This window comes from Triturus cristatus, chromosome 10, assembly GCF_964204655.1.
Source record: "Triturus cristatus chromosome 10, aTriCri1.1, whole genome shotgun sequence".
In the NCBI taxonomy this organism is placed as follows: Eukaryota; Metazoa; Chordata; class Amphibia; order Caudata; family Salamandridae; genus Triturus; species Triturus cristatus.
Window position 1 is genome coordinate 1,203,349,518 of NC_140593.1, and position 12,387 is coordinate 1,203,361,904.

Consider the following 12,387-nt stretch of genomic DNA (forward strand, 5'->3'; position numbering starts at 1 on the left):
AAGGTTGTGTGTTGGCCCCCACACTCTTCACACTTTTTGTGAATGGTGTAGTCTCTTTCCTGCTGGAAGTTAATGCTGATGTCCCTGTTTTGGCGGGTGATAAAGTCCCTGCATTACTCTTTGCGGACGATGCGCTTCTAATATCGAAAACACCAGCAGGACTGCAGAAGCTACTGGATCGCTTCTCTTTGTTTTGCAAGTTGAGGGGCCTTGCCATCAACACCTCTAAAACTAAACTCCTTTATTTTAACCCAAGCAGATCCTCCAGATCCACCCTGACTCTTGATGGGAAGCCACTGGAGCGTATTAAAGAGTTCGACTACTTGGGGATTAGCATCTCCGATAAACTCAAATAGCAGCCTCATATTGACAAAATGGTGTTAAACCATAGGCGGGTAGTAGGAGCTTTAGGGAGGGAACTCCTTGCCTCCACTACTAAACCCGTCGCCCCAGCCCTGGATATATATGCTGCCAAGGCTGTAGGATGTGCCCTCTATGGTGCATAACTATGGGCTTTGGCTGTGTAGATGCACTTGTTACTGGAGAAAACAAGTTCTTTAGGGAGCTTGTTTCGCTTCCAAGGGGCACTCCAACTAAGCCATGATTGAGTGATTTGGGCCAGCGCTCTATTAAAGACCTAGTCACTTTGCGTCTCCTTTTATATTGGGCGCGGTTATGGCGCACCCCCGAGCTCTCTAGATACGCTGATGGCCTAAGAGAGGTTATGAATCTCCAAGGAGCCCATAATATTGGCTAGTTAATCAACATAAAGAATCTTCTGGCGGTAACAGGCCTCACAACTGCTTGGGACTCTGGGGTACTGTTATCGAAGGAAGAAACTAAAAGAGCCTTTTGGGCATGGGTTGATGTCCAGGAGCAGAGGGACCCAAACCCAGGCAGACTGACTGAGGCATTTCGTCAGCATAAGCCTACGCCCCGCATGGAACCTTACTTAGATTTTATTATGAAGCCTAGGGATAGATCACTTTTTATTCAGTTTAGATTCGGGACCCTCCCCCTTCGTGACCATACCAGTAGGTGGAATCCCCCGCACAAGACTCCTCTGGACTGCCCAAATTGTTCAGGTGCTATTGAGAATATTTCCCATTTCCTTTTTGTTTGCCCAGCCTATCTAAAACCCAGACTGAAATGGCTTAAACCTGTCTGCCTGCAGCTTGGAACGAGGGACCATTCTGTTGCACTTAGAATTCTCAAGACTGATGTTAATACTACTATAGTGTGCGGGGTGGCTACATTTTTAGGTTGGGCATGGTTGATCAGGCAGAAGGCAACCCGATCAATTTAATTGTTTCTTAATATCTACAAAGCTGCTAAAGTTTAATATATATTTTAATATATTTATTGTATCTAAAAAATCCTTTTACGACTTGTTTTTAAATGTACCTTTTTGAACTGAGTTTTTTGTGTACACGTGCTTTTATGATATTACATGTCGAAATAAAGCTTTGTTGACTAATATATAAAGCAATGTAGAAATGCGCATGTGATGGAACTTTACATATAGTGCAATGTGTAAATGTACAAGTTGATGGAATTTTACATATATAAAGCAATGTAGAAATGTGCATGGTGATGGAACTTTATATATAGGGCAATGTGTAAATGCGCATGGTGATGGAACTTTACATATAGTGCAATGTGTAAATGTGCATGGTGATGGAACTTTACATATATAAAGCAATGTAGAAATGTGCAAGGTGATGGAACTTTATATATAGTGCAATGTGTAAATACGCATGGTGATGGTACTTTACATATAGTGCAATGTGTAAATGTGCATGGTGATGTAACTTTACATATATAAAGCAATGTAGAAATGTGCATGGTGATGGAACTTTACATATAGGGCAACGTGGATATGTGACTGGTGATGGAACTTTACATATAAATTATAATGCAGTGTGAAAATGGCATGATGATGGAACTTTATATATAGTGCAATGTGTAAATGCGCATGGTGATGGAACTTTACATATAGTGCAATGTGTAAATGTACATGTTGATGGAACTTTACAAATTGGGCAATGTAGAAATTTGCCTGGTGATGGAACTTTACACATAGTGCAATATATATATGGGCATGGTGATTGAACATTATTAATAGGGCAATGCAGAAATGTGCATGGTGATAGAACTTTACATATAGGGCGCGGTGAAAATGTGCATGGTGATGGAACTTTACAAATAGGTCAATATAGGAAATGTGCACGTGATAGAACTTTACATATATAATGCAATGTAGAAATGTGGATGGTAATGGAACTTTACATATAGGGCAATGTGAAAATGTGGATGGGATGGAACTTTACATATAGTGCAATGTGAAAATGAGACTGGTGAAGGAACTTTACATATAGGTCAATGTAAAAATGTGCATGTGATGGAACTTCACATACGAGGCAAATTGGAAATGTGCATGGTGATGTAACTCTACATATAGGGCAATGTAGAAATGTGCATGGTGATGGAAATTTACATATAGTGCAATGTGAAAATGAGCATGGTGATGGAACTGTATACATAGGGCAATGTAGAAATGTGCTTGGTGATGGAACTTTACATATAATGCAATGTGAATATATGAATGATGATAGAACTTTACATATAGGGCAATGTAGAAATACACATAGTGATGGAACTTTACATACAGGGCAATGTGGAAATGTGCATGGTAATGGAACTTTACATTTAGTGCAATGTGAAAATGTGCATGATGATGGAACTTTACATATAGGGCAATGTGTAAATTCACATGCTGATGGAATTTTACAAATAGAGAAATGTAGAAATCTGCATGGTAATGGAATTTTACATAACGTGCAATGTATATATGGGTATGGTGATTGAACTTTACAAATAGGGCAATATAGGAAATGTGTATGGTGATGGAACTTTACATATATAAAACAATGTAGAAATGTGCATGGTGATGAAACTTTACATATATAAAGCAATGTGAAAATGTGCAAGGTGATGGAACTTTACAGATAGGGCAATATAGGAAATGTGCATGGTGATGGAACTTTACATATATAAAGAACTTTACATATATAAAGCAATGTAGAAATGTGCATGGTGATGGAACTTTACATATAGTGCAATGTGTAAATGCGCATGGTGATGGAACTTTACATATAGGGCAATGTGAAAATGTGCAAGACAATAGAACTTGAACAATTAGGGCAATATAGGATATGTAAATGGTGATTTAACGTTACATATAGGGCAACCAAGTGAATACCTGCAGTTTTGTTTATTTGGAAGGCTGAATACCCGCACTTTTTTGATTTGGAAGGCTCAGTACCTGCACTTCTTTTTAAAGGCCCGACTACCTGTACGTCTCAGCAGAGATGCAATACTTTTATCGGGTGAGCCCTGGCGCTTCTCTGTATCCAGCAGGCGCGCTCTGCTGTAGTGAGTGCCTGCACTTCTAGGTTTTCATTTCAAGCGCTGAGTAAGAACCAGTGAGTTTGGCGACCCCCGAGTTGCTGCGGAGCATGAGGTATTGAGCAGGCAGCAACAAACTCACTATGTCGATTCATTCACACGCCAGGTCTCTCACCCATTCATCCATCCATGCCCTTGGTCATCCATCCACACACTCATTTTCGCGCCCAACCACTCACCCATCCATTCTATATTAATAAAGAAACGCTTTCAATTATTTTTTTTTAAAAAACGCAGACCTATTGGCCTTGACAGGGCTTGTTTTTAGATTTAATTTCTCCTTATTAAAATTAAAATTGCTCCCATGAGTCTGGGTGCGGTTCACGCTGAACAAAAACCGGAAATAAATATGATGGCACTAACGTCACAACAGATCTGTTTCTTGCCTGCTGGGGGTCTGGGCTCTCTTGACAGGGTGCTGACATCACCAGACCTCCGGGCCTCAAGGGGTTAAGAGCGCCGCCCAAGGGGGTGAAAAGCAGAAGTGGGCAGGGGCAGGACTTCCTGACCACGCGAGGGCAGGAAGCACTGACTGTCTTGTGATGCTGAGCGGCGTCCCGCTCCTGCTGACTGACTGACTGACACTGAGCTGCTTGTCTCCTCTCTGCACAGAGCAAGAGCGCCCAGCTGTACGATGATGTGGGCTCACTGAGGGCCGAGCTGCGGACCCTGTCCCAGCCCACGAGGGGGAGCTACTCCAGGTAAGAGCCGAGGCCTTCTCCGGGGTCTTGGGGGGCGGGGGGGGGGGGCGCAGCATGTCTCTGTGGTGGACTCAGGACAAGGGTCCCTCCCCGACACAGCAGGTACAACATACGCACACACAGACAAGCTTCAGTCTCACACGCACACACACACACCTCCATGCTTCTGTCTCAGAGACACACACACAAACACACAGCAGGTACAACACACACACTCAAAAAAACACACACACACCTCCATGCTTCTGTCTCAGAGACACACACACACAGCAGGTACAACACACAGCCAAGCTTCTGTCACACTGGCACACACAGCAAGTACAAAACACACACACACACACACACAAACACACATATCCAAGCTTCTGTCTCAGACACACACACACAGCAGGTACAACACACACACAAGCTTCTGTCTCACAGACACACACAGCAAGTACAAAACACACACACACACACACACACACACACACACACACACAGATCCAAGCTTCTGTCTCACAGACACACCCACAGCAGGTACAACACACACACAAGCTTCTGTCTCACAGACACACACAGCAGGTACAACACCCACAAACACACACACCAAGCCTCTGTCTCACAGACACACACACAGGACAAGGGTCCCTCACACACAAAAGTTGCATCAGCACGAAAAAAAACACACACAGAGTAGGTACAAAAACACACGGCACCTATAACATCATGTGATACACACACAGAAGAACACCTGCCTGCAAGCCTCTGTATCACACACCCTATGCACACAAGATGCAGCAGTGTTAGCCTCACACATACACAAGGGCATAATGCAGGCCTAAATACAATGAATATCTGTGATATATGTGAGACTAAAGGCCCCTCATCACATTCTGCAGGGGGGCCCATCATTTTGCATTACCTCATTGCACACACACAGAGCAGGTACAGCAGCACAAGCTTCCCTCACACACAGACCAATACAGCGGCAGCAGCTAAGCGAGGCACCATAACATCAAGAACGGAGAGAGCACAAGCTACCGAAGAGCAAGCTTCCCTCACACACAGAACAGTACAGAGGCTGTAGCTAGGCAAGCTTCCCTCACACACAGAACAATACAGCTGCTGTAGCTAGGCAAGCTTCCCTCACACACAGAACAATACAGTGGCTGTAACTAGACAAGCTTCCCTCACACACAGAACAATACAGCAGCTGTAGCTAGACAAGCTTCCCTTACACACAGAACAATACAACGGCTGTAGCTTGGCAAAGTTTCCCTCACACAGAACAATACAGCGGCTGGAGCTAGATGAGCTTCCCTCACACACAGAACAATACAGCAGCTGTAGCTAGGCAAAGTTTCCCCACACACAGAACAATACAGCAGCAGTTAAGCGAGGCACCATAACATCCAAAACAGTAGAGCACAAGCTACTAAAGAGCAAGCTTCTCTCACCTCACACATCTGCATCTAGACAAGCTTCCCTCACACGCCGAACAATACAGCAGCAGGTAGGCAAGGCACCATATCATCCAGAACAGGTAGATCATGAGCTAAAAAAAGTAAGCTTCCCCCACACAGCTATAGCTAGCAAGCTTCCCTCACACACAAAACATTACAGCGGCAGCTAAGCAAGGCACCATAACATCCAGAACAGGTAGTGCACGAGCTTGCCTCACACACACAGAACTGAGAAAGGGAACTGGCACGTACCCCCCCCACACATAGGAGGGGTGCAGCCGACAGCAGGGTCACAAGCTTATGACACATTCTGAACAGAGAAAGCAGACAACAGCAGTGCAGCCCTCCTCACTAACCACAGGCATATTGTGAGAAAGTGGCTCTGTATATACTGTTCCCAAATAGGTACAGGGTGTACAGAGTCCACAGTCCCCCAGAGGTTTGACAGAGGCTAAAGTTAGATATAACCTTACTCTCTAAAGTGGTAGCTTGGTCGAGCAGTAAGTCAGTATCAGAGGACAGTGTAAAGTATTTGTTGCACACACTGAACTCTAGGCCAATGGTTTATATATAAAAAATATATGCTTGTTTTATTTTAGAACCAACAATAGGTATTAAAATATACTTTCTCAGAATGAGATGCTTTATATAAATACTTTTGCAATATGCAGTTGACTTTTGTAGAAACATACAAGTGGTTGCAATAGGCAACACAATTTTAAACACAATAATGCATTGAGTTCAATGGAAGTTTCAAGTTATTTGCAACAGATTACTTTTACAATTACTTTTGGAATTCCAGGACTGGATCCTAGATTCAGTCCTGGGTCAGTACTTAGAATCAAGTGATAAAAGTCGACTTAATTACTGTGATGATTTTTAGACCATATTTTGCTATTTTAAAAGTTGACACTTGGAAAATATTTCATAGAAAACAGTCAATGATTCCCTATGGAAGAAAATTCAAGTTGCAGGTATAGTATGTTCTTGTTACTTTTGTAATCCAGTACTGGGTACCTAGACTCAGTACTGGGACCTTTATCCAAAACAGGTAGGCAATTACGTTTTCAGAAGTTATACGATTTTTAAAGAATATTTAAAGTTTGCAGAAATTGACACTTAGAAGAAATTTCACAGAAAAACAGTCAATGATTTTCTATGGAAGAAAATTGGGTTACGGGTAAGTACAGTTGTAAGTATTTTTCAGAGTCAGTGCTGGGTACCAAGATCCAGCACTGGGATCTCACCTAAGAGCAGGTGAGTAAATTCGTTTTCGGCTGATTTTTGGTGAATATTTTAAGATTTGAAGAGTCCACACTACTCGACTGGCAGAGTTAAGGTTCTGGGCATAGACTCAGGGGTCTCCCAGGGTCAGGTAGGTACAGTTGGTTCACCCTCAGCGGCACAAGAGCGGCCGGGTGCAGAGAGAGTTAGGCCCAATGTTATCCTATAAGAGGTAGGGGGGCCTTGGTTGGTGGCTGCTGACCAGCAGGCCACGCGGCTGTGGGAGCTGGGCTCCTGGTCACTTACTCAGGGCAAGTGGGGAAGTAGATAGGTGTAGAGGTTGCACTGCCAGGGCCACTCGGGCGGCTGGGTGCAGGGTGCTTTTGAGCCTTCGGGCGCTCAATTGATTTCAGTGGGAAATCTCCGGTTTAGAAAAAGACTGCAAGCTCTGGGACGAAGATTCTTCAGGTGCCACCACCACTTCGAGAGGTAAGTTGGGTAGTTGGAGGATAGGCAGGTACCCCGAGATTGGGCACAGGGGGCCGCGGGGCGCCGGGTGCAGGGGTGCCTTTTGGTGTCGGGAAATCTTACCCTCTGTTGATCGCGGTTGGGGGGGCACCTGGTTCTGAGGCTGCAGGCTTCTTCAGGAGGGTCGAGGGAGGTCCTTGGGTGCCGGACTCGGGGTCACAGTCGCCGTGGCGTCGTCCTCGTGGTCTTTGTTCACTCCGGCACAGGCCAGGCTTGGCTGGTGCAGAGTGTGCTGGGTTCGCGGTTCCGGGCTGCTGCCAGGGATTAGAAGTAGATTTTGAGTAGAGCCTCTACTCATGGGAGTCCCAGGGACTTAGAGTCAAAAGGTAGCCAGGTCCTCCGGGGTTTGTGAGGTTGCTGGCCACAAGAGATGCCGGGTTGAAGCAGGAGCAGGTTTGAGGGTCGACATGCCGGTAGGGCAGGGGCCAAAGCAGTTGGTGTCTTCCTCTTCTTAGCAGCTGCAGGGCAGGTCTTCTTTCTTCTAGCTCTACTTCGGATTTCGGAATCTGGAATCTGGGGAAGGAAGGTTCAGGGTGCCCCTAAAAACTAGATTGAGGGGCATTACAGGTAGGTGAAGGGCAGGGACCAATGGGTCCCCGTCCTGGGGTGGGTACACCCCCTATCCTGCCTCCCTCCTGTGGGAGGGGGCAGTAGCCTAGTCCTGATTGGGCAGTCCTGATGGCGAGAGCCCGGAGATGTGCTTCACCTCGCCTCCCCCACCTGTGGGGTGGGGTTGGCAGGTTGGCACATCCCCTGTCCTTATTTGGGGTTTCCGGCCAAGCTTCCCGCCAGAGTGGGGGGTTGCAGTGGCCTGGGTAAGCTCACAGAGGCGGCATGCCTTTGAAGCTTCCCCCTGCCCATCCTGGGGGAGGAGATTTAGCACCTCGCCCAGAATGTGCATTGTTGCAGACCCAGGAGAGCTCTCCTACCCAGGGGTCCAGCAACATGTCTGCTGTGTGGCAGCCTAGGCAGCCTCAGAACAGACGTGGATTGTAGGTTAGGTTTCAGGGGGCCTCTCTAAGATGCCCTCTGTGGTGCTTGGTACATTAAATCCCACACTGGCATCAGTGTGGATTTAATGTGCTGAGCAGTTTGATACCGAACTTCTCAGTCTTCAGTGCTGCCATTATGGTGCTGTGGAGTTCGTGTTTGACAAGCTCCCAGCACCATGTACTCTTAAATGGCAGCACTGCACTTACAGGGCCCAGGAATGGACCTGGAAACTGTAGGGGCACAGGGCTCCTGCCGCTGTGCCCACACCACTGGCATAGGGCACCCAGCTAGAGGGGTGGCTGATGTATGCCATGGCAGTGTAGATTGTGGGCATGGCACACAGGGATGGGTGCCATGTCGACTCTCCGTTTTGTCTTGAATCCAGATACTCAGCCTGCCAGGGCAGTGTGTGTGTGTTAGGGTATAGGGCCTCTAAGGGTGGCACAATGAGTGCTGCAGCCCTTAGAGGCCTTCCCTGGTCACAAGGCCCTGGGTACCTAGGGTACCACTTACCAGGGGCTGACATGTGGCCAGGGTTTGCCAATTTGGTTTTGAGGTTTTTGTTTAGGGAAGGAACATAGGCCCTGGGCACCTGATTGGCAGGAGTGCAGGGCAAACTCAGTCAAAGTACATTCAGCAATTCAGCAAAAAGTGGGGGCATACCATGCAAAAATGATATGATATGATATGATGTAGTTTTTGTAAAGCGCGGCTTACACTCCAAGGAGCATCTTGGCGCTAGTGGTGAGAGTGTCATTGGAAAAAGAAAGGGAAAGTGCTGACAGAAAGAACTAAGGAGAGTTAGGTTAGATTAGTTTTAGGACTAACGTGTCAGGCGCATTAAAAATCCAGGTTTTGAGGGCCTTGCGAAATAGGATTTCAGAGGGGATCTGACGCATCTGGGAGGGGAGTTTGTTCCAGGCTCTAGCTCCCAGAAAACCTAGCGATTTGCCACCTTTGGTTGCGAGCCTGAATCTAGGGATCACCAGTAGGTTCAGGTTGGAAGACCTGAGTGATCGAGAGGGGGTGTATTTTCCAAACCTTTGGGACAGGTAGGAGGGACCCGACTGGTGGTAGGCTCTGAAGGTGATGAGCAGGATTTTAAATAGTACTCTCTTATGAATAGGCAGCCAGTGTAGGGTTCTAAGTGCTGCTGAGGCAGATGACCTCCTGGGTAGCCTTAGTACTAGGCGGGCTGCGGTATTCTGCACCATCTGCAGTTTGTGCAGGACGCTTTTATTGGAACCTGCATAGATGCTATTGCAGTAATCCAGGCGGGATGTGATGAGGGCCACAGCGATTGTCTTCCTGGCCGTCAGGGGAAGGAGGTCGAAGAACCTTCTTAAGCCCTTGATGATGTTAAAGCAGGACCCTGCCACGGTACCTGCTTGTTGCTTGAAAGAGAGGGCTTCATCAAACCTAATCCCGAGGTTGCGGGCTGATTTGATTGTGTTTGGCGGGACCTCAGCATCTTGGGGCCACCACTGTTTCGGGCAGAAGAAATTATCTTGACCGAAAGGGAGGATTTCCGTTTTTCCTGAGTTACACTTGAGGTGGTGGGTTCTCATCCATTCAAAAGTGGCGGTAAGACAGGCTTTCAGATTTTCTTCAGCTGAGGTAGTGTTGTCTTGGACCAGGATGAGCTGCGTGTCATCAGCATAAGAAATTGTGCTGATGTTGAAGGAGCTGATGAGTTCTATCAGGGGGGTCATATATAAGTTAAAAAGAATTGGGCTTAGGCTAGAGCCCTGTGGCACCCCTATGTTTAGTGCCTTCTCGCCTGACCGATAGTTTCCCAATAAGATGACTTGCTTTCTATGGCTAAGGAAGTTTTTTAGCCAGTTTAGGGCGGTTCCTGCAATTCCCAGGTTTGCCAGGCGGCCAATTAATACGGGATGGGAAACCGTATCAAAGGCCGCCGACAGGTCGAGCAAGATCATGACGGCTTTTTTGCCTTGGTCCATTGCTGTCTTGAGGGTCTCTACTGTATGTAGGAGGGCTGACTCCGTGGAGTGTTTTGCTCTGAAGCCTGCTTGGTTAGGATGTAGTAGATTGTTTTCCTCCAGAAATGCAGTCAACTGTTTGTTTACAGCTGACTCTGTGAGTTTAAACAGTAGAGGGAGCAGCGATATAGGGCGGAGGTTGGAGAGTGTGGTGGGGTCGGCAAGGGTTTTCTTTTGAAGGGGTTTCACGGCAGCGAGTTTCCATTCAGAGGGAATGGCAGCGGTAGCAAGGGAGGAATTAATAATATTGTTTATAGTGGGATTCACAGTGTCCACTATGGTTTGGAGTAGCAAAGGGGGACACGGATCAAACGGGGAGCCTGACTTGGTAGAGAGGATAGCTTGGCGAGTTTCCTCCATGTTGACCGGGGCAAAATTGCTTAGCTGCGGGTTTTTGTTGGTTGTAGGTAGGTTTTCCTGTAAAAGGGATTCGGGGGGGTCTGGAAAGTCTTTAATTAGGTTTTGAATTTTTTGTTCGAAATAGTCTGCAATTGAGTTGCACAGGGCGAGAGAGGGTGGGATCTCTTGCCTAAGAATTCTGGGATTCATGAAGTCATCGACTATTTTGAAGATTTGCTTTTGATTGTTGTTAGACTTGGTGATGGCTTCAAGGAAATGTTCTTTTTTGGCGATTTTTATCATTTCGTGATAATGTTTCCTAGCAGTTTTGTAATGTAGGAGTTCAGAGTCGCTATAGGTGCGACGCCATTTCTTTTCGAGGGTTCTAACCTCTGAGCGCTTGTCTTTGAGGTGGGGGGAGAACCATGGGGCACATTTTTTATTATGCTTTTTTCTCACTGTTTGCGGATTGGGGGGTTTTCCGAGATTTGTGATCCATGTGCAGAAATTGCTGTAATCTGTTTCAGTGCAACCAGTGGGGAGGTGTTTTAATTTCTCGGCAACGAGGTGCAGATTGGGGGAGTTTGCTAGTTTTTTCCAGTCTGTCTGTGCCTGAGTATCAATTCTTGGTTTGGGAAAGTTTGTCCTTTTTTTAAGAGCGAGGTTAAAGGGGATTAGCCAGTGGTCAGTCCACGTTTGCGGCAGAGGAGTTGCTGTAGTAAGGGTAGTGAGATTGGTGCAAATGCAGTCCAGGATGTGGCCTGCTTTATGCGTGGGCTTCTTGGTCCGTATTTCCAGTCCCAGAATATCGGTGAGTTCATTGAGCCATATTGTGTTAGGGTCATTGACTTTGTCCAGGTGGAAATTTAAGTCGCCCAGAACGGTGAAGTTGGCGTATTTCATGGCGAGAGTGCTGAGTGCCTCTTCAAAACTAAGTGAAAAACCGTTCTGTGGTCCTGGCGGGCGGTAGATGAGGGCACCGGCAAAGGTGTTTTCATCATTTATCTGGATGCGGAAACCTATGCTTTCTGCTCCCTTAATGTCCGATATCTCGAACGTGGAGCATTTCATGGAGTCCCGGTGGATAATGGCAAGGCCACCACCTCTTTGTTCCTGTCTGTCAGCACGTTGGATGAGGTATCCATGTGGAACAGCCTGGGCTATAACAGGGTTGCACCATGCTTTTAGCCAGGTTTCAGTTACAAATAGTAGGTCAAAGTCGTTTTCTGTGATGAGGTCATAGATATGAGCTCCATTTTTACATATTGACCTAGCGTTGATTAGGGCTCCTCGGATCAGGGTCAAGTCTTCCGTAGCGGGTGACCATTTCTCTGGGGTGAGAGTGGTTTTACATGAGTGGCAGCTTAGAGGCCCTAACCAGTTTTCGACATTGATCACATTATGACAGTTTTTCCAGTTGTTGTTTAGGGAGAGGATTTTTTCTCTCGTTAGTGTAGGCATTGGGTTGGTACATACCTTAGATTGGGCAGCGTGGCGTGCCCTAGGCCCGGTCGTGGCGCGGACGGGCGCAGACGGGCTTGCCTTAGGCGCGCCTTCGGCGCGCAAACGGCGCTCCCGCTGCGCTCGTCCGCTGCGCTGGAATGGCCGGCACATTTGTAGTTGTCAGGGGGGGCGTGGCCTCGCAGTGGGCGTGGCTGTCGGCTTAGGGCGTTCCTGAGAGAGCGA

At 46.8% G+C, this 12,387-nt stretch overlaps 1 protein-coding gene across 2 annotated transcripts in view; it reads left to right on the forward strand.

The window, feature by feature from the left end:
- PTPN18 (protein tyrosine phosphatase non-receptor type 18) overlaps positions 1 to 12,387 on the forward strand; it is a 328,066-nt gene that overhangs the window by 264,001 nt on the left and 51,678 nt on the right. For both annotated transcript variants that reach the window (XM_085629675.1, XM_085629674.1), the window contains exon 12: positions 4,081 to 4,169. In XM_085629675.1, coding sequence (XP_085485801.1) covers positions 4,081 to 4,169 — 89 coding nt within the window. The remainder of the gene's footprint in view (positions 1 to 4,080; positions 4,170 to 12,387) is intronic.